Source organism: Chlamydotis macqueenii, chromosome 2, assembly GCF_036417535.1.
Source record: "Chlamydotis macqueenii isolate bChlMac1 chromosome 2, bChlMac1.mat, whole genome shotgun sequence".
Taxonomy (NCBI): domain Eukaryota; kingdom Metazoa; phylum Chordata; class Aves; order Otidiformes; family Otididae; genus Chlamydotis; species Chlamydotis macqueenii.
The window spans coordinates 33,388,121-33,411,730 of record NC_141557.1 but is presented as its reverse complement, the minus strand read 5'-3'; the positions used below and the strand labels follow the sequence as shown (position 1 = coordinate 33,411,730).

The 23,610-nt window shown below is 36.8% G+C and overlaps 1 protein-coding gene across 1 annotated transcript in view; it reads right to left on the bottom strand.

The window, feature by feature from the left end:
• The window catches only part of DNAH11 (dynein axonemal heavy chain 11), a 123,249-nt gene that overhangs the window by 29,554 nt on the left and 70,085 nt on the right, over positions 1–23,610 (bottom strand). The window contains 7 exon segments of the mRNA XM_086740390.1: positions 1,736–1,885; positions 6,054–6,188; positions 15,255–15,356; positions 16,946–17,057; positions 19,251–19,413; positions 20,743–20,896; positions 20,898–20,990. Coding sequence (XP_086596516.1) covers positions 1,736–1,885; positions 6,054–6,188; positions 15,255–15,356; positions 16,946–17,057; positions 19,251–19,413; positions 20,743–20,896; positions 20,898–20,990 — 909 coding nt within the window.

Sequence of the window (23,610 nt, the reverse complement as noted above, 5' to 3'; positions counted from 1 at the left end):
GACAGGAGATTCTTCTAAAAGTGCATGCAGAAATAAAGCAGCATATAAACGTGGTGGTTATTTAGAAAGAAAATCATTACATATATTTAAGTTGAGCCAAATTTGTACAATTACTAGTATTAATAAGAATAGCAGCATACCTCCAGTGCAGTTTCTGTGGCACAAATGTCACAGTCAGCATAGTATAGCAAAATACATGCCACCTTAAAATAGTCTAACCCCTAATTCTAATCTCAGAGCCCAAAATAAACCTAATTTTTGATGCTGAAAATACAGGCAGAAAAGGACCAACAGCCGTACGCTCCCCTCTGCAAGCATGCAATGTATTTATCTCCTGTGCGCAACACATTTATCTAAATATACCAGAAGACTGAACATACGATTTGTTTAATCTCTGGGCTGAAAGGCAAGCAATACAATCACTTCCATGAGCTGAATTACTTCCTTGTGGAAAACACTAGCATTGGGCTGTTATTAGGGTTTCTAATAAATATTTTCACATAATGCAATAAAAGTATTTTAATACATAGATACATCTGTTGTCCCCATATCTTCATAAAACTGATACTTCATGGCATAGAACTAGTTGTTGTTCCTTCTAAAGAGGGCTATTAGTAAACATCTATTTTAACTTCACTTCCCAAATGATTTTCTCTCTTGTCCATCTCCCCAACTTGCAGGAAAACAACCAGAACTGAAAAGAGGTATTTTATCTCACTGCTGTTCAGTGAAAGCATCTTAAAAAGTATGGATTTGCAGTATGGATTATTTTTATTTATAAAAATGTCCAATCTATTTCAGAGGATTCTTAAAAGAGTCAAGAATGACATTTATTTCCAGAGTCCCAGTATTGAAAATAAATATACAGGGGTATTTTTTTTCTACCTATCGGCATTAGTCTGCAAGGTAGAATGAGGTTTTTAGAAACAACTTTATCTGCAGACAAATTTTTGGTGGAAAAGGACAGGGAGATGTTCCAGGCAAAACAAAGCTCCATGCAAATTAGTGACTGTTAAACTCTTGCACAAAGCAAACAAAAGGCGCTGACCGTGGGAAGCTTGGATTTGGCTTTAACTGTATTTCCAGAGTATTCTCAGGCAACTTAGCTCATCTGCTGTGCCTTAGCTTTATGATTTAAAATCGAGGTAAGAGTTCCACATGTCACACATTTCAGAGAATAAACTACTTTATTTGTGATATAATACTGTGATTTGTGGCATGCGAGAAATGGGAAACAAGTAGGAAGAGGTGAGGAGCATTGGCAGCAGTAACGAAAAAAAGAATGGTCCAAAGCTTCATGAGGAAGGACAGAGAAAGTTTTGCAGAGAAAACTCTAAGGGTTACAGCCTCTATGTATTGATTAAGTACTATCACTATTGCCTTCATGTACAGGGAAGTGGAGTTTATCATAACTACATGCTCTTCCTGGAGTTGAAAAGCTAAGCAGTATAGATCTCTATGCCACTCTACCACTGTAACATTTGCTATTACACCGATGTCACAAATGACAGAATTTGGCATAGAGAATTGGAAAGGGAAGGGATTTTCTTTTGTCCAAGACAACTTAACCATTCTCTCTCCCATTCCCCTAAAAACCTCCCTGTAATCGGAGGAAAGCAATTCAAATATCTGCAAAGAGTATTTTGTAGCCACATTTAAATACAGAACCAGACTCTTCACTGGCGACTCCCATTTTGTACAGCAAATTTTACCTTTTGTGACTTTAGAAAAGAACCCAGAAATGTTCCATCAGTTCCTGGCAATACTGTTTTGTGAAGGGTCCAAAGTAAGACACAAATGCTGCTGTTAGTAAAACGTCACCACATAACGTTTTGTTTTGTGCTTTGAGGTTTTTGACAGACTGCCTCCAATGCATGTTTTCAGACTGCAAAGCAAAATAAGAATGTAAACTCCTGAACAACTTCAAAGTGATTGAACGTTTAATCTCCACAGTAAAGAAACAGAAGACCACAAAACAGAACACAAAAACACAACAGGAAAGGTATTCTGTTAGCAAGAGAGACACTTCCTAAGGCTGTAAGGCTGGAAAGAATCTATAACTCCTGGTGGTGATTTGAAGCCCTTGAATCTGAAAAATTAGAATGGAGCTCTTCATCAAGCATTGTATGTCCTTCTCTCTTCTGATTTTTTTCAGTAATTGGTGCTTTTGTCTAGATCAGATGCCGTATGGCAGACATGGCGACACTGGTAGCAGCTAGCATACTACTGTCAGGTACAGTATTATTGTACTAGACTATTACTGTCTTGTGTGAAGTGCAACCATTTTCATCAAGATTCAGAAAAGGCAAAGAAACAAGAATATTAGAAGAAAAGAAAAAAGAAAAAAAAAAGAAGAAAGGAGTTGAAAAAATTGTTTTGACCTCAGCAAAGATGTGACTTCTACTTTTTTTCCTCACACATTTTTTTTTCAAAGCAAGGGCAGAAGAATTGCATGTTTTTTTCCCTCATATTTGTCTGGCTTGCTTTATCTACTAGCTACAGAAGTTTTACTGAGTTAAGAGCTTAAATGATTTGCAATTTTGACAGGAGGAAAAATGAGGATCATCAAACACACAGGTTGCCCATAGGGGTTGTGGAGTTTCCATCCTGGGAGGTACTCAAAGCCTGACTGGACGTGGTCCTGGGCAATCTGTTCTAACAGACCCAGTTTGAGCAGTGGGTGTGGACTAGATATCTCAGAAGGTCCCTTCCAGGCTCAATGATTCTGTCAAATCTGTCAAAGTTTAAGTCTACAATTTTTTTTTTTCTCTTCCCCCCACCCCGAACAGAGAGCACCAATTTCTGGAATCCGTTGTACACTTTGCAGAGGTCATCTTAACCATGCTTATCCTAGGATATTTTGGATGGATAGTTGGGAATGGCCTCAGATATTGATGATTTCTTATTAGTAGCTATATGGAAAGCTGTTATTTTATTCCAGTTAGGCTGTAAAGACAGCCTACCCTTTATTTAAAATGCTGAAATGGTGACTAAAGAATTTCAGAGAAATGAAAGTATCTTCTTTAAAGAAAGTTAATGTTTAAGATACAGAACAAATCATCATCTTTTCAACTGGAATTTATACCATGGTATAAAAAACAAACTGGCAGTATTTGGTATGTTAGATTTTGATTGTTCTGTGTAAACAATTCCTAGCAAAGGAATAAATATATGCATGAATGTATGCCCAGATAGTTTCAGCATGGAAAGGCAGGTAAAAATTGATCATCCATTAGAACAATCTTCAAACTGATGAAATTCTAGATGTAAAATTGGAATAGTCTGTCATAAACCTTCCTTGTTTGTACCATTTAAAATTCTCAGGATAAAATAAAAGTTGTTTCACAGTTTGTTCACTTGCATCAGGAGAACCTCAGGAAATCATTCTCCAGTAAGCAGAGGGACTGAAGTAAAGAAAGAGCCAGCATGAAAGAAGGAACAATTGCTGAACAGCTTGTGAGGACTGGTCTTTACCCACTCCGTAATCAAAACGCATTTTTTCCAGTCCTTTACATGATGTAATCAAAATCAATGAAAATAACTGAAAATAAAGCATCTTCTTTACTTCAAATAATTTCATATAAAATATTTGCTAGCTCCTTGACAGCTTCAAATAATACTCTTAGATGTGCTTATTCTCGAAAGTCTTAAAAATGTATAAAATCAATCTCATATACAACTTTCATTTAAAAAATAATTTTCTATTTGTACAAAACCAAAGTAATAAAATAATTGTTAAATTTTATATTTAAGTAGTATTTTCCATTCATATTTTTCAGAAAAATCAGAAATATTTACTGAAATAAGCATCTTATCCTGCAAAAACAGACACAGATTTCTACGATAACAGAAGACTCAAACTCTTTTGTTATAAAATAGAAATATAAAATATCCACTAAGAAAATGGAAGTATCTTTAATCAAAGTACTGTGCATTAACATTTAGATGTTTTCTCAGTATAAATGCAGGAACTCTGTGTGTGGAGGCCTCCTAAACCCCAGTTACATTCATAAGAGATGCCCAACAGATGACAGGTAAAGGACTACTCCTGTTGAAAACGCTAACAACAATCTTTGTAATGTAGCAGTTTTGTTCTGAAGTATTTTAGACACACATTTTTGCCTACAGAAGCCATTGGATTCTTCTTTAAACCATTAATTGAAGGCAACAAGACTATAAATCCATTAATTTACAAGAGAGCTTTTTGATTTATCCATTTTCTCTTCTTGTTGTCACTGACTGGTAAGTCATAAACAATAAAGAGCACCCATCTCATTCTCCAAAATAGCTTTGAAATTTGAAGATTTACTAAACATAGAATGATTGTCTATTTAAATCTTCAGTAATTTTACCATACCATCCAAGCACCATAAATCACTAGTGACATTGGCTAACAAGGGTTTAAGAGTTGGAACATGTGTAATAAATTTCCAGACAGTTAAAAATCACTATAATTTTATTCTAATGCATTATAGATTGCCTGTAATGTCATCCTGGCCGGGGTGACCCATTTCTAATTTTGAACAGCTGTTCAGCTCGGGAGTTAGTTAATGATTAAATATAAATTGCCTGATTTATTAGTCTGAATGGCTGAGCTTCCAGGTCAATGCTATATAGACAAAATCATCAGTCTTGATGCTTTTCAGAAGTTAACTGTCTCCTGTTCTAGTCAAAAAGGATTTATTCTCAGAGGAAAAGATGGGACGTTCTCAATTAATCCTTTTAAATATTTTCCCACTTAGCTTACACAGTAAGATCACTAATAAAAACTCAAATCCTGGGAGAAAAACTTCTTTTAACTATGTATAAACCTTCAAATCCAAGAGTTGGAGACTAGCTATAGGCAAAGGCCATTGGCTTCCACAGGGCTTCCAAAGGCTTTGGAGGTCTGCAGGGTCAGGCCAGCAGTCTCAGGTGTTGTGGGAAACAAAAGTTTTCATACACAGACAACAACACCGACTTCACTGTTTTTCTACCAAAGCAAAGGTTATTTACACATTCTACATTTCTAGGCATATTACTTTCAGAACTGGGTATCAGAATAGATCTGTTTTAATTGCACTGGGGGTTTTTTCTTTTTTTTTTTTTTTTTTTTTTTTTTTTTTAATCTTCTTGATTGCCAGCTTCTGCTGAGAGATTTTCAGGAACAAAAATATTCACTCTGTGGTCTTAGAAAGCAAGGTCACAGGGATTTTATGAAATCCAACTTAAAATACTTATTCAGACTGCCTTGGGAACTCACATTACAGTGTAAATATTCTTTGTACCTTTAATTTCCTGTTATTTACACTTATTTGTCAAAAAAGAATGATTAAAATTCTAGCTGATTAATTGAGACAGTGCGATTTCTGTGAAGACTTAGGAGAGACTGCACAGCAAAGCTGTGGCTGACTTTAATGGTTACTGACCGTTAAAAAAACATGTGTTAGCTTTAATGATGTTTGTCTGCAAATAAAGGTAATAACCACACTGAAATATATATAATTTTAACATAAATACATTTCATTCTTATTTAAAAATTAGTAGTTTCTGCAAAAGGAAAAAACCAAAAGCAAACAGCAAATATCTGATTGGTGCCTTCCACTTATTTACAATCTAAAGGGCAACGGGGGCAGGTGCAGGGCGACTCCACACTGACCTAGAGGATTATTCAGTCTTTCTGCTCATTAACTAGAGGCTGCCCAGGCTGTCACAATGTGTTCACAGTTGTGTATAAATGTGGTGACTTAGTTATTGAGACTTCTCTCTAGCAACTGTGCTAATATCACTTGCTCTGTAATCTATGATTTTTAGGAAATGCAATTGTGGTGCACCACATTTTAGTTCTCAGAATTTTATTATGGGTTTATTTATGGTTTGGGAGTTTTGGTTTGTTTTTTTCCCATTTAAATTATTTATAATAAGTGTCATCTTGTTGCCTGTCCCCACTCAGCCTTTTGTTCCCACACTATCCTCAAAACCGTAAGTTTAACGTCATGCTTAAAAAAATATTTCAAATATTTCAAAACTCACAGTATCACATCATCAAAAACATTCAGGCAAAATCTTCTTACCTCAATTCCCTTGACCAACCTGTTGGCCAGCTTCATAGTTTTGTTTGTTTGATTCACATCATCTTGATGTTGGACTTTCCCTGCAACTGCTTTCTCGAGTGAAGCTGTGAGCTTATGCAGGTTGCTATCCAGAACCTATTCAGAAAAGAGATGGGTAAACACTATAGCTTAAAGTGGTTTGGTTTGGGTTTTTTCCTGTTCTTTCTACAGCTCCTGGCACAACCTAAGTATGCTAACTAACAACAATTTGTAACAAAAACATCATAAGAATACCTTACCACATATCTATTTAAATGGTAAAGATCAGGTGCCTGGAGATAATAACATGAAGATAAATGTTTCTGTGTGATTACAGTGGCCTGTATTGCAGTAGGATGTGTGAGGGATTTCAGTGATGGTCCGTGTAGGGCCACTGTGGGAAATTACAAACTGCACACAGCTGCGAGAACGCGACCTTGGAGAGGGGAGCTAGGAGGGTTGTTATCTCGGAGAGGGGAATGAGGAAGGCTGTTATTGAGCAGGATGCTGCTGCTATCCAGGAACCGCTGTTAGCCAACAGGGCACATACTTGGCCTTGCTGCGTGTGCTGGCCACGCGTGCATCAACACCTGGTCAGTGCTCTGCCACTGAATCTGCTGAGGGTATAAACAGAGGCGGCTCGGAGCAGAGGAGAGAGAAAGGACCCAGAGCACACTCTACAAACAACAGGGACCCTGAAGGTGCTGCGCCTACCTCCCTTCTCTGCTCTCACCCCGCTGATCATCATCCTTCTGCTCAGCGGTGTCTCTAGCTTAGTTGGGTTGGTAAGACTCTCGCAAAGGGAAAATAATACGCTAGTAACTGCTTATGCTAGGAACTGTAACTGCTTATGCTAGTAACTGCTTATGCAAGGCTATAATAGAGTAATAAATACTGTTGTGCTTAGCATATGCTGGGTGAACTTTGTGCATAGGAATCCTACGAACCCGTTACATAGGATCAAGAGGTTCCAAGCAAAATTGCAAGTTTATTCTGCTAGATCCAGTAACAAACATGCTAAGCCATTGTAACTATGTCTTACGCATTCCAGAGCATTTAAAATTATTTTTATTTGGTATATGACCCTGGTGGCATAAGAAGATCCAGCAATTTGCTCTTGGGCGGACTGGATGGTTTCACCAGTGGCAGAAAACAAGTAGATCTCCTGCATGCCAATCCACACCTTCACCAAAGATCTTAAACCACACTTCTATGCACTCAGCTCAAAAGGCAGCAACACATCTTCCCTCTGCTTTCAGAGTTTTCATAATGAATTCCCCTCAACTCAGCAGCAGCCACTGCCCACCCTCACTGAGTGCCTGCAAGTTCCTTCTCAGAGTGCTCAGATCTTTTTTCTTAAGTCTCCATCCCTCCTGCCATACAACTGGTAATTTGCTGAGCTGCAGAATTTTCTCCAGACTCTCTAACTGAGCAGCTGGGATGACATGGGATTTTTACACAAAATAATGTAAAATTGTTTCTGTTAATGCCTACTTAACTAAAACAGCTGAAAGACACTCGGCCGAGAACCTATCTTGTTATTGTTGTTGAAGATACAAGGCTATCTTTCTGAAAAAGTCTAAGAAATACAGTAATAATCGGTCAAGAATAGTTAATCAACAAAATGGGGCGGGGGGGGGAAATGACAAATTCCTTCTGGTTGTAAAAATAAAAACTCAGAACTACTGCATTTGTTCATCAAAAAGAACCAAAAAGAGGAAAACCACCCACAACGTGTTTATCTCTGTTTTCCCTTTCATCAGGAAGATAAATACTTACGTTCTTTCCTACTCTATTGGAAAAAAAGATAACGCTTTCCAGCTCAGCAAATGAAGATGACCTAATGAAAATAAAGGTGTTTAAAAAGTCAGATAGTTGAGTGATAAAAGCTAAGAAGTTAACACCTTGAAAAGTACTATTTTTACAAATAATCAGGGAAGGCAAAAGTTGAATACAAAAACAGCTTGAAAGATCATTTTGAAAAAAGACAAGACAAGGCAAACAACAGAGGCTGCAGCAGACAAGTTGCCTGAAACTATTTTGGTTCTCTAGAGGAACTACAGAACTAACAACAGAGAGTTCCACTGTAGAACAAAATTTTCCCATCTCAGGTTTAATGGAGGAATCGCTACAAGAGCAAGGAGTGCACACCTCCATGAAAGCTTGGTGTTTTTGCAGGATCAAAGATTTTGGTCTCATCTGCCAAGTTTAGTGCTTGAATTGGTGGTGTGCAATCAGGAAATTTCAAAATAATATATAAAATAAAAAATAAGAAATTAATTGGCAAAGGAGGAAAGATGGAATTAAAACTGAGAGCTTAATAAAGAAGGTTGGCTTCATTTCTTGAGGATAATGAGGCAGCCAATCCACTTTTTAATGGTGATGATCTTAAATTGAGAGACTAACGAGGACTTCTGTTCATAAGGGCATCTCACAGAGATGTGCTGTAGTAAAACTTCATCAGTCTAGCATGCAAGGGATAAAAAGAATGAACACACACAATTTTCTAGCCTTTCTTTTTTTTTTTTATTTTTTTATGAGAGAGATTACTATTTCTAGGCATCTTAAGTTTGCCTGCATGATAACATAGACCTGATTATAGTTCAGATGACCTCATCCATCAAAGACTCTGGGCTCAGGTAGTAAAGATGACAAGAACATTCTTCTACAACAAGAAAAACCATAAGGAATGCCCCAACATACTGGGGGGATTTTTTTGTACATTATAGTCTCCTTTATCAGAGCACTTCCTACCTCGTAACATTTAAATAGAAAAGATGTCACTACAAAACACAACATTCCCTTGGCATTCTTTCACAGGATGTAACATCAACAAAGTTTAAGGCTAGCAACAGCAGGATTACATATTGCATTTTATACTCCAATACCCTAAATGCTATGGGATAATTCACACGTTTTAAAAATGTTATTGAGAAAGTTAGTGCCAGGGAACTGTGCTCAACAAATCACAGCAGAGAGCCATTACTCTCCATAGCAAGCCTGCTTGACTGTGCCCCTGTATAATCCTTTTCAGGCACAGAGTGTATTTTCACTGTATCCAAGTGCTCTCATTCGTTAATAAAAATGATTGCAATGATAAATAATAGAAATTGCACCGTATCTGCCACAAGGATTAACTTGGCCCAATTTTTCAGCCTTAACAGTAATAAACCCACCACCTTTCCTTCTCTATTTTTTTGCATATAATAGGCATACTTATTGTAATACATATGTGAACGTGAAATCATAATTTTCACAAATATTTTTAGCAGATAACTGTAGTCTATTTAAGGATGGAAATGTGATTTAATTTCAGTCAAAATACTTAAAAAATATTTTTGCTTGTGAAGAAACAATCTGTTTTTTCTATTTCCTAACCCGCTCTTCTTTCCATTTACTGTAAATATATAGCAATTGTTTGACTGGATGGACAAATGTGTGTGTTCCTATATTAAAACTTTAACATGCAAGAAAGGATCAGTAAGCATCACCATCCACAGAGTATTTTTTAATCACCTTTAAAACACTGTAAATGTTTAAAATGACATACTGTGTTAGTACCAGTCTGTATATATTTGACATTAAAAAAATTACTGTGACAATATTCATTACAGTATTGCCCATGTTTGATAAGAATTTAATTTCTCGTTTAAAGATACATTCTGGAAGCCAGGAGAAGTGAAAGGAGGTTAGTTTAACTGTGCTGTCAAGGCTGAAGATGTAGTATTGATTACTAACAGCTGCACCAATTATCATCTCTGAGAATTGCTGGCCACAGAAACTTCCATATGAAAAATATGTACAACTCTCCTCCTCTCTCTCTTTGCCAACAGAAAGAAGCTGAACTGTGAGTCAGGGAGCACAGAACATCCGTGAATGCAGGAGCAGAGATCGCTAACAACTGATACTCTGCCCTCAGGTCTATTCTTTAGAAAGCTGGAGAGAGGAAGATGGGAAAGAGACAGCCAAATAAATGACCACACAGGAAAAGGGCAAGAAATGAACTGACGGGCAGAGAGTAACTCAATGTATGGACTGATGCTTGGATAATGATAAGAAAAACTCTAATACCATTTTTAAAGGCATTTAAAAGAGACTAGATAGAAGAGTAACTGCTTCATTGCTCTTACTGAATTTGTTTAGCTCCAGAATGAAGAGGACTACTAAAGGCCAGTATTCATACATGACATACAAAATCTCTCTCATCTGTACTGCTTCATTTCGTGCAGATTCAGACGAACTTGCACTGGTGGAATTCCTTCTTCTTGTGGGCACTGTGTACTGGCCTTGTGCAAGTTTAAAATAAATTTGGCTCCTCAGAAGATGACTGACAGGGCTGCACAGAACTTCCGCTACTCCTGAAGAAGAGTTGGTGAGTGAGGCGAAAACTTCCCACAGACTGGATCCAGTCAGCAGGCAGCCCAGATATAGAGATATAGAAGAACGTCTGTATATTGAGTGACCTTCCTTTGACATTAGGGGACTTCTTGTTTTTAAGGACCATGGATGCATACAGACGAAGTAAGGAAGAAGAGCATTTTACAGGCTGATGAGCTATTATCAGAAGGGTTTATTATATTAGAGGGTTATCAGCAAGCAAAATTAATAAAATCTAGGCACTTGTCACTGAGAGGTGCCTGCATTGTTCATTTCTTTTCCAGAAGAAATACAAGTTTGCTTCTCTTTATACCTATCCCACAGACTCCCTTACACAGTGAATCACACCTTTAAAAAGCCCAATGTGAGCCAGCTGGAACTGGCTGCATAGGGCAGGGGTGCATGTTACAAAATACTGAATGCAAACACTAAATGAAGCAGATTGAGAAGTTACCATGGTTAGAAAAGCAGAGCTGATAAAACATTACTAGATCTAAAACCCTGCAAAGTGGAAGACACACGGTGAATACTTATACAGTTCTTCATACTCACTCTAAATACGGATGCCAGCAAAATGTCAATGTTTCATTCTGAATTTGCATCTTTTTATCAGTTAATCCTGCTTAATGTTACTGCTATACATAACAGTCTTCCCCACAGGACATTGCATTGAACATCATGTCCTTTAACATGAGGATTGATACAAGTTTCCAGCTGAGCAACTCAAGCTGATTTTAAATGTAAGACTGAACAGCGCAGTCCAGGATCATGGAATACAGACGAAAATCTACAGACTAAAGATATTCACTGTTGACTATGTTGTACTTGTTTAAATGGAGAAAAAATTCTGAGCCCAGAAAGCTAAGCGGAGGCTCTGTGAAATGCCAGCTCTAACTACGGTTAAAACAAAACCAAGAAACGTGGTGGATTTTACGGAGTTAATGATTGTAACTCTGTTGAAAAGCAGAAGTGCAAAGACAGGAAAGGATCCTGTTTTGTACGAACCACTTTGCAGAGCTCCTTCAACCTTCTGAACCTTACTAGTGAACTCAGCCTCTCCTCATCCTCTAACATCTCACAGGTAGGAAACTGGGCACTAATGATCACAGGAAATGCATCTTGCCGTCATGGAATTTTTTATAATTGTAACTTCTTGGATTAATATTTTATAAAGTGAGTGTCACATCCCAAACTTGTTATAATTCTGGAAACTTAAATGTCCTTCTAACATTCCTAGATTATTTAAAGCTCTGGTGCTAACTTGCAATTTTTTTTTTCCCTGCTAGTTGCCCATCCTGGGGAAACTATGAATGGCTTTCATACACACACGTCTTCATGTTATGCACTAAACTTTTACAGCCACTTTGATATTTTCCAGTCTGCCACATGGCTATCAGGTAAGACATAAGTTAAACATGTAATTACAACTAGGTTACTTCAATCACTTTCAAATCTTTTCTTTAAATAACAATACTTATAACAAATTTTCTCAATGAACAAGAAATTACATTATTTTATTACATAAATCATTGTTAGTCCAAGTGTATGTAAGCTTATGCACAATATAGCCCATTTGGATATACTATACATATAGGAAAGTAGTTCATGGAAGTGAGTAACTTCAATCACCTCACATATGGGAAAAAGCATGACAAATAAGATGAGAATCCTACTGCTAGCTGAAATTTGCAAGACATTTGAAAGAACAACATTTTGCATTTGGCCTGTGCAAAGAATTGCACTGTAACTGAAACTTTTGAATAATCTTAAGTAATTAAATGATAGATTAAGACACGAATTATGGAAGTTACATATACATTTTTCAAATTTCTTCATATATAAAAATTGAATCCCTTTTTGATAGCTTCAAATTTCTGGACTGAATCACAGCTCAGTTACAAGAAACAAGCCAAAAGCAAGTTTTCCTAAAATGCATGCAGCATTTTTTACTACATCATTATAACACTCTCTTACCACTCACTTTCTTAAGAGTTACAAATACATTTTAGCATACATAACATAGACACTGCACAGACAAGTATTTCTTTTTATTCTTCTACTGAACTTCATCCTCTTGTAAAACATTACTGGATGAACTAAATTTCTGCTTTATTTTTGGAATCATAAGATGGTAGATGCTAGAAGGACCTTTGGAGATCATTCAGTCAAAATCCGAGCTTGAAACAGGGCCAACTTGGATCCAGTTGCTCCTGACTGAGGCGATTCAACCTGACTGGTTGATTGGGCTAAAAATGGCCAAGAATGCAGCTTCTGCAACCTGCCTAGGTGGGCTCCAGTGCTCAACCACACTGATAGTTAAGAGCTTTCTTATTACATCCCAATGGAATTTCCCTTGTGACCAGTAGTAACTGCTGCCTCTTGTTTTTTTCATTATTCTTTCATTTCCTAATGCCCATTTTCATTTCTCTATTCTGTAAACAATTTCAGTCCCTTACATATTTTCCCCCCAAATTAATCCCGTTACCTAGCTCTGAATCCCACTTAATTCTTTAAGATTATTCTGAGATGAGATAGCCAGTCCTATGCAGAGGATTCCTCCTGAAGCTGTACAGTGAGGTTCTCTAATAGGTGAAGTTGGGTTTCATCTCATTCTTAACTAAACTGAACATTTTATCTCTGACTGATGGAATTTGAGTGAAAGTTTTCTTTACTTTGTCTACAATCAGGCCCAGGTCTTTTTCCTTAAGCTACTAATAAATAATCAAGAAGTATTCATGAACAGTTCAGATTTTTCCTTCCCATATGTATTATTTCATGTTTACCAACAATTAATTTCATCAGCTATAGTGTTTTCTGCTCAATAGCCTCATGCGCTCTGGAGTTTATTATTGCTATGAGTAATACCTACCTAAGAATCAAAAATTACATTTACAGCTCCTTAAAAAAGTTCATCAGGTTGATCAGCTACGGTCTGAATCGGTTATAAAAATAATAGTTTTAACTGGATCGTCCCACCTGGGACTTTTACCCAGGTAAAAGTAAGCCTGGTTGAACATGCAGTATGGATTTTAGAAAGTGGTTAGGAAAAATATTCATATTAAATGACAATGGGACAACTGTTGGCCTGACACAGGAAACAGATAACTGCAGAGGGAACTGCAGCTTTGTTTGTGGTGCAGAATTCTTCCTACTAGGAACTGAGAGAAAAACTGCTGCTAACCACTTCCAGAAAAATTCATAAGGAGATGAAAGGGGAAGTAAATAAATACAAAAAGACAGGACTAGATTCAAAGTTGGAGGCTTACTGAACTGGAAGATCACCTAAACCAAGAAAAAGTTCTTTGAGATATTGTCAGCCAAGGAACAGAGATGCATTAGTGCTCTTCTCTAAGGAACTCATTAAAACAATAAAAGATTCCATGAGTTTCAGGGCAGGGGTGACTGCTTGTACACTAAAACTAATTAAAAAAATTAGAAGGCTATTTTTGTCCAAAAAGTAAGTACTTGCACTTAATAAACATCCACTAGTATAGATATGTGATTCTTCAGTAAAGCTTTCTTTTAGTGTAGATATCAGCTTCACTAGGGCAAATGCGCTTTGATCTGAATGAGCAACTCCAAGGTCACAAGGCTAAGGCCGTACCATATGGAGGCCAAATACATGCTACAGCAGCTGATGAGGTTTCTGGGGTGGGACGCAGAGGGGACCAGAAGAGGAAGAGAGTGGTAACAGCTATCTTTTTTTACCCGTTAAATCTGCATCTCCTTCTGAACAAGAAGAGCTTGGAGAAATAATAGGAAATTGCTGAAATAACAAAATTCTGACATACCATTAACTCAGAGACTTCTAAGAGTTTCAGTAAAACTGAATCTTGCGCATTCTCTTAAATTGATACCTTAAAGGAAAACAGCGAGAATAATCCCCACATTACAAGTTTCAGCCCTCATTTGTTGCTTGGTATCATAAATTGTGAGATTTCAGGTCTAAACATTACCAACAAAAATAGTCTTAAGCCAAGTCAAAGCCTTCTAAATCCAATTAATACCATATCTCTTGAACTGTTTGAAGCCTTCTTTGCTAAGCCAGGGTAATTAGCTTGCAGTAGAGAAACTCCTTCCACTCACCATCTCCCAAGATACCACAAGGTGTCTTTGTTTCAAGAGCACTTTGCATTGCAGTTGCTCCATTAAATGAATACTTAATAAAGAAAAAATAATCCCACTCAAAACTTCAAATGGTGGTAAATGTGGCCTTTGATTCAATCATTAACTGCAAAGACATTTGTCAGTAAAAGACTGTAATCAAAGTTCCCACTTCCATGTGCATGTGTGCATGCACATGTATATGTATTTGGAGGTCTTTCAAAAAATCAGAGGAGATGTGATGTCGTTTTTATGATACATTTAATGACAAATATAAAGACAGATGGGCATGAACTTCCAAAGCCCTTTCTGGAAGTTATTCCTATATTCAAATAGGTTGTTACTCATACAAACACTTGGCATATATACCTTGTAAAAATCACAGCCAGTTATTTATATCAACTGTCACTTCAGTTCACTAATCTATTGGTTATAATGTGCCTAGATGGCTTTGAGGAAATGCAGTCATTTCCAATAAACAGCTTCATGTTCTACCACTCAAACTATGGAATGCTCTTCAGTAGGGTTGTGGGAAAAATAGTGATAATCCCTAATGCAAACATATCTTTAATACTTGAACTAGGAAATAATAAAATCTATAAAAATAAAATAAACAAAGTGAAATAAACAAACAAAATAAAACTAATAGAATTAAGTGGGCTCGAGATATTAAAGAATGATGATTAATCAAGTAGTACTTACAAGAAGCTTTTTCCTGATGGCTTACAGTTTTCTCGTAGCTGTTGCTAATTCAGCATTTGTGTGGGACAACACACAACATTTTTGCTCAACCTTACAACACACCTTGAAAAAGACATACAACACGTGTACATTAGACAAGAAGTTGGGTCTCACATTCATTACAAAAATTGCAAGTGAGTCCTAATAGGACTTTCAGATAATCCCAGTAGTCTCTCAGTACATATATTTTCTTCAGAGGCTATGTCTTTCTACACAACATAAGACATGCACAGATTTCTTCCAATATTTTCCCCTTGAAAGGGCTCCTTTTCAGAAAATCAGAGAAAATACCAGGGAGCCAATGGCCATTTCTAGTGATGTACTGGGGGTTTCCGTAACCAGTACAACATTCACTGCATTACTGGGGTATAGGTAAATACAACAGATTTGTCAAAACTGCCTCTGTCTTTCGGTAATTTTTTCTTTTAATTCCTCAGTTCCAAGTCTGAAACCATAGGCTTCAACAAGGGAGAGAACAGGAGAAAAGAAAACATCCTATATAAAAACACTGTACTTACTTAATTTCAGTTTTGGAAATTAAACAGATACCAATCTAAGCACATTTGTCCAAACTCTTATTTTGGCTTAACAGTGGCTCAGATCAATGATTTTACACCAGCTAGCATGAGTTTCAAGTGAAATCTGAGCACATCCAAAACTCTCTGCAATGATTTAATTATCTGTTTAAAAGCTAATTATTATTTCCTTGGTGCAAATCTAGGTGGTAGAGTAACCCTGGAGGGTGTTCTGTATCACCTGCAACTGCGTGTTTGGAAGATTATCCTATACATTTTTAAGGATACATTGCCTGGGGCTAAAGTTAGTTATATTTGGTTCATCTTTATCCTTGTACCTCATCTCACAAACTCATTTCCTGCTAGGTCTTGCTTAAACAAAGTCTAATTACAGAGAAAGAGGATATAACAGTGATCAAGATATTAGTACTTGGATCAAGCATTGTGCATTGGCAGTAACAAGCCTCTGTAAGAATCTAATATCCTTACAATAATATCCTTACTTTCCATGTATACATTTATTACATGGGACACACAGAGACAATGTCCATAAATAAAGATTAAAAATCAATAGGCATTACATTACAAATGACAAGTTACTAATGAAGTTAAATCCCTCCCCTATCTCTTGTGAAAGAAAAGTGTGGAACAGAACCAGTGTAGCTTTTAGGATGAAATTCCCAGTGTTTATTGGTTTTCATCTTAGCCACAACATGTTTTTAAAATTAATTACTGTATATACAGTTGCAACTTTGGTTTGTTTTCTTTTCTCTAACATGGTTTGAAACCCGTGTTACTGAAATCAAGGAAAAAGTTTAGAACAGCTAAAATGCTCCTTCTGTTAAAGTTTAGGGATGCAACCAGGTGAACAAGTATTACATTCAGAGTAAACAGTGCATCTAACATGACACTGTATTTTCCATTAATATTAACAGCTAATATAAGTCACACAAGTTGCATTATAGTTCTCTCTTTTTTTTTTATGCTTTGTTGTTCTTTGCTTGTTGATGCCCAAAGAAAATATGGGACAAGTTGGGGTTTTTTTGTTTGTTGGTTTGGATTTTTTTAAGGTAGGAAAAATTGAACAGAGCAGTTTTTAGATAAGCCTTAGAACAGTATTTCTTAAATCTTACATACTCTCACAAAAAAGGTGGAGCTTTTCATCCCCGTCTCCAGAAGTTTAGTCCCCATCACATCAATAACTTCTACAGTATAGAGCTCTTCAACGATGGCTAAATTGTTAGAAAAGCTAGAAGAAGTGTGCCCTTAGCAATCAGACGATGAGTAAAGTGGCTCAAATATACCATGTAAATAAAGAGGATACTTCGGCTGAGGGAGGAAAATCACAAAAGCTGCTCAGTCTGGATCCATCTCTGCTCCTAATCCTCAGCTAGAGTCACTATCACCCATATACCTACACCATCCTCCGCATGTTTTCCTCCTTTGAAGGGGCAGGTCCCATTTGGGCATATGCATCTTCATCTGTAAAACCACTCTGGCTGCCATCATTCAGAGCATACAAATGGGCAGTAAAATGACAGCAGTGTTACTGCCCATTACTTTAAAACCTTAGCAGCATCACGTTCATAGTCAAACTCGTGATGATTACTATACAGGTACATAGCTGTGCCACATTTATGGGGCATCCAGAGTGACCCCACTTTTCCTGATGACTCAGATCTAAAGTGCCTTCCACTCTTTACCTTTTCTTAGGTATTGCTTCACTCTAAGGCAATACCTAGAAGGTATTTACTGGCTTAATGCTGTAAAACTCAAAAATCCCTTATAAACTCCAGTTTGAAATCTATAGAACAGGAAAGCTAAAATAATTTTTAAAGGGTGACACATTTTAATCAATTATGAAGGGTATTCACAAATTACTTAGCTGGAAGAGGTATTCACATTTACTGATTTTTTTTAACAAAAATTACAGAAGATTAATATTTAGAAGCCATCATCAGCCTTATCAAATAGTTTTAGATTAATGTAGCACAAAATGACATTTTCATTTCCAATGAAAACATTTCAGAAGTGCAATAAAGCAATGAACAGCGGAGTATAGTAATCATTAGTGTCATGTGCTGAACTTCATCTTTGAAACAAAGTGGCCCAAAGATGTGATTATCCCACAATAATCACCTGTATGTTTCACCTAGTTGCTTAATTAAGTAATTAGAATTGTGTTAAGGGTGTATTTTGGTCAACCAAATCCATTAGAAGCATATGAAACCAATAGAGGAAAAGCACCACTGAAAAGTGGTTGGTAGGATGTTGAGCTGTTGGATCCAGCTTCTGCAAGTTTAATTAATTGCACTATTTGGACTTCAAACTTCATAGCAATTTTTAAGTCCTATATAAGATATGGATCAGCAAAAGGCTGAAGTTCATAATTAGCATAATCCAGAGAAATATAAAGGTCCTGATCCAGTCTTTATTTATGTCAATTTAAAAAAAAATAGCTTTTCTCTCAATAAAATTAGGACAAGGTAATTAGAAAATTATTAAATATCACCTAATAATAAGAAATCTTTAAGAAACAAACCAGAAGAGAATGAAATACCATTTTGATTGCTCAGATAGTATAGTCCTCCCTGTTGATCAGGATCTGAAATCTGTTTCCAAAGTTCTTGGCAACTTGAAGTTTCCATAGCTCAAAATCAGGCATTAGCAACTATTATGAGTCAATTGAAAATTTCTGTCTCCAGTATTGATAAATAACACAATGCACGTAAGATTTCATAGCAAAATGCCAGAGTTGAATGAGCCCTTCAGACTTTAAAGGCAGAAGAACTCCTGTTTACAGCATTCAATACTGCTGGTGTTTTATTTCAAAAACAGTTCTTGTAACAGTAGACTAAAATTTTAGAATCCCGATGAAATTATGCATTTCTGCTAATTCTGTGGTGAGGACTAATGCATGTAAACCTCTGTGTTTCAAATATGGATGTCAGTAACTAGCATTAATAGGCTGAACTGAGAACAAAAAGAAGAAGATTCAACACTTGACACATATTATTAGGAATGCTATTACAATCTTAAATTTCAAGGCTTGCACCTTGTAATATTGCAAGATACTGGAATGAACTTCTGTATCAATTGAGTTGTTCGATTTACCTAGAGTCTCAAAGCCTTTAGAAATCTGAAGTACTCAGAGATGACTCTCTGACCTTTACTGTACTACAAACAGGTCTGATTCTCAAGATCCACATCCATTAAATGCTTGAATGAGCTCAGTATTTATTGTTCTTTCATCTCATTAAAACAGCTAAAAGGTTGGGAAAAGGCATAATGTAAAGAAAGGTCAAGTGGTAATCATGGTGTGAAATGCTGTTACATGTGTAAGTATAATAATTCTTTAGACTTTATGTTCCCTGGAGAGGAAGTTGTTAAAAACTGTTCACCTAAAAAGGTTTATTTTGTGCTAAATATAGCTTAACAGCACTAAATGGGGGAATTAGACTGGTCTTTTTGCTCCTCTGCATCTGCAATGGCCTTTTCTTGGCTTCCTTTCTCGGTCTGAAACCCTATCTTAGCAATCAAAGCTTCAGCATCATGATTTCTCAGTTGCAGTGCTGCCTCTTGAGAAGCAAGTTTAGATTTTAGATCTTCTACCTACAGGGCAAAAAGGTAATCTGTTATTCGGGAGCAAGGGTCATTAGGTGTGGTTCTTGAAAGACCATACCACATGTGCCTCAAAAAACTGAAACTAAAAACAAAATTAATGTTTCATGGGTTTCAGACTAAGTGTTGTCTTTTCCTCATTTATTTTGTTTCCATTTAACAGCTCCATGTTTGCAGCTCACAGAATTTAATGATGTAAATAATTTAATAAGAACAGCCTAACTGCTTCCACCAGAGACCCCGCAGCTCCCCTGAGATGCTCAGATGTCTGTCCAGGTGCCAAGGCTGTGTTTGCAACCGTGTATCTCAGCACTGCGACAACGCCCTGCTGTAGCACCCAGCAAAGATGCAAATGTAAAAGCAAAAGGATATTATGGGAAACACTTAGTAATCACTCCGAGCAGATAATTCTGGCAGAGGTTTGCTGAAAGGTTAAGACAGACTCAGAGACTGATTAACAAAGATTACCTGTTAGTTTGCTGAAAGAGCAATTTATTGCCTGACAGGCGAGAAACCTGTTTCAAAATATCCAGCAACACTATCTTTCCACATGGAAAGGAAATGTTTCACATACTTGTTTGTTTGTTTTTTTTTTTTCTCCTATCTCTCCAAGCATTTTATCTGGCAGTTATTCATGATAAACCAGAGTCGACTCTTGTTAACCTGATCTGGACAGGGCTGATAAGTGATAAGACAAAGAGGAAGAAAAATATTGGAGGGTTTAAACTTTTATCACACAGAAAGTCTTGAGGGCTCTTCTTCTTTGGTGGGCTCCTGAAATCTTACAAAATCTACAGAATCTACTTTTTCAACATTTGACCATTTTGAAATGAGAAGACAAAGGTGTACTACTGTGTTGTAGCAGATGGTTGTAAAGATCCCAAATCTCTCCACTCCCATTATTTTTTGATTTATATGAGATGACTTTATATCTTTTTCTTTCTGAAAAAAAAAACCAAAAACTAAATGGTGCTGCATTTGATATTCTTGTGCAGAGCTCTGGAGCGCAGAACAAAAATGGCTTAGTGTTCAAGTGCCTGGCAAGATCGGAGCTGCAGCTCTGTCTGCTAGCAAAAAATGCAGTACTTGAAATTGTCAGATTAACTTCTGGTCATCACCAAATTAGAATTCAGAGAAAAAGAGCATTTCAATCATTTACTAGCATAGGATACCTTACTAAAAATAGACTTTAAAAAAGCAGTCACCCTTTGCTTTTGACTGTTTACTTTTGCAGGTATTCAGCTTGAAATGTGAGAGTAAGCCAGCCAACTCCCATTATTAATCTCATTCAGTATGAAACAAAAGGTTGTGACTTCCACAGTTTACCTGGAAAGCTGCTACCTTCAGCTTCTCCATGCCATTCACCAAGTGCTCCATGTGTCCTGATATCTTCTTGCTCTTCTTCTCTAGGAGGAGCTTATAAAGCGTGATTTGCTCCAGAAGACTATTCGGAGTGGAGTAATTTGCATTGCCTCTCATTATGACTGTATTTGGCACTCAGCATATTCATGCTGGTGTGGGCATAAGCCATGAAATTGCAAATGGAGTCCCGGATGAGTGGCTGAACATAGCCAAGGAACAAGAACAAATGTAAACACAGGAGCAAAGAAATGTTTCAAAAATCAGAGTATATTTATGTAAGTCAGAAAAGGTTATGTTTTTAAGGATGGCTCATTCACAGAACTATTCTTCAGTCTACCCTAAACATAATTTTGTCAGCATGTAAAAAATATTAAAGCAAAATGAGCCTTCTCCAACTTTTTTTTTGTGTATAAATTAATTAATTCTGTGCTGGCATTCATTACATCACCACAGAAGCTTAGTGCGTCAACATTTTTTTTTTTAAAATAAATGCTGCTAAAAGCTAAAATCAGTGATTAAATCAGTCACTATACTGCTATATGCTGCATTAATACTATATGGATTTTTCTATTTCACCTTTGGAAATCACATTTAAGAAAAATCCTATATAGGTTAAAGAAATAAAAGAGAGTGGTTACTCTAATCACACTGAACTCCACACACCTCATATATAATCAAATTCCTATTTGGAGTGAAGTGCACTTATGCCATTAAATTCAGGTTGAACAGAACTGGACTCTATGATTTAGATTTCTGAAGCTGAAGAAGTCCCTGCTTATCTGTGCTTGTCAAAGTTGGCGATAAACAAACTGGTACGAGGGCAGGATTAGAGTACTGAAGAGTGCTTCTGAAAGCTGAGTACCTACCTACCACAAAAGGTCAGAAAATCAGCAACATTCCTCTGCTGAACAGACTTTCTTTCCTTTTCAAGGGGTATGTGATCAGAAAAATAGTCGTGACTTACTGGAGTTCAGAGTGACCCCAAGCTGTGACAGCTGACATGTGCCACCCTTCCCCATGTGCCACCCAGGCATCAAACCACAAAGGATACCTCCAGCTCTGGGCAGAGCGCAGCACGCTGCAGAAAGGACCCCAGAGTGGTCCTGTGGCCCCAGGGAGCTGTGTCGGGTGCCGCACAGCGCTGCGTGGGGTTCCTTTCTCATCACAGGGAGGAAGGTGTGGCTGTGAAACCAGAAAACTCTTTTCATGTACTATATGATAACCAAACCAGTCCAGGCATATTTAAAACAGCTCCAGATGGTGATTTATTAATGCATTTCAACGTTAATAACGTTGAAACGTTCAACGTTCAAACGCAGAGGTAAAATGCCTGTCTTTATTCATGTCTCACAGCAAGAAGAGAGGTAGATTCAGGTCTGAAGCTCAAAGGTCCTTTTCCTATTTTTTTTTTTAAACTGTAGTAGCAAATACAAGGTACTACTACATTACTTTGAGTTAAAGTATACTTCCCTTGGTTAAAGTTGAAATAAGAAACCTCCAAAATTCACTTTTGTTTGTTTTAAAGGACCCTATCTATCTATATTCTAGAATACATTAATGTACATGCCTGAGCAAGACTACTGTATGCAAAATTAATAGGGAAATACTAAGAAAACCTATTTAACTCCATCATTGTAACCAACTTCCATTTTGTCCTCTATGACTTCTAGCATACTTAACTTTATAATTTGTGGAGTCACATCTCCCTCATTTTAATGATTATTTATTGCATTCTGTACAAGACAAACCCAGTTCAATTAATCAAGGGAAGCCTAAAAATCAATTAATATGAATTAAATGAGCTACACCAACTCTTAGGAAAGTCACACATAATTTACCAAAGCATTGTCAATAATGCTTAGGGAACTTTGGGAAAATTGCTCACGAGTGGCTGTTGATGCAGTTAAATGTTTTAAGCCTACATCATTAATATTACAATCAGGTTGGTGCAGAAAGACTTGCCATTTTTTTCAGTAAGAAACCTCATTATTTTCTTGCGATTTTTAAAAGCTAGTTTAGAAGAATACTTATTTCACCTATGATTAGAAAAACAGAAATTAAAGCAAGGACTAAATAAAGAATTATTTGCATTTAGGAAAAGCCGAAATAAATTGCTTTACAAATTAAAAAAAAAGTCAGAACATCATTAGTTGAGGCAAAGCTAGCACGAATTAATCTAAAAAAATTGTTTGTAAAAGCAAGGCTAGTCAGCAGGAATGGACATTTTAGGCAGACTTGAGAAGCACTTGGCTTCCAACTGAAACGTATTTCAGCCTTTTTCCCCTTTTTTCATTGTTTGTCACACACATGCACCCTGCAGTACGACTCTTCCTAGGGAAAGACAACCTCCTTACACATGATCCTTATGAGAGGTCTCTACTCAGCAGCCCTGAAAAGCCCTCTAACAACAGTTTCATTTGTAAATCAGTGAGGGAAGAAGTGGGTTCCGGTAGAGCTGGAAGTGGCCCGAGACAACTTGTCTCAATGGGGCAAAATAACTATTGTTATTGAGCTTAACAAAATGGCACAGCATGGGAGACACGCCGAGCCAGAGAGCAGCTGGTTGTAATTCACACTGGTTTTCAGAAAACACTAATCGTTCCCGAACAGACCTCTTTGAGGATTGGTCTTCCCTGCATTTTCAATTTGTCACTTTCTCTTATGATAAGGTCAGCGGTGACAGCACTTCCTGACATTAACAGCTGTGGCTTTTGAAAGGGTCATTGTGGAACTACTAATTGCAGTAATTTCATTAGCATAAATTATTTATTCTGCCATTCATTTATCTCCAGGTTGTTTTTTTTTTTTTAATACTACAT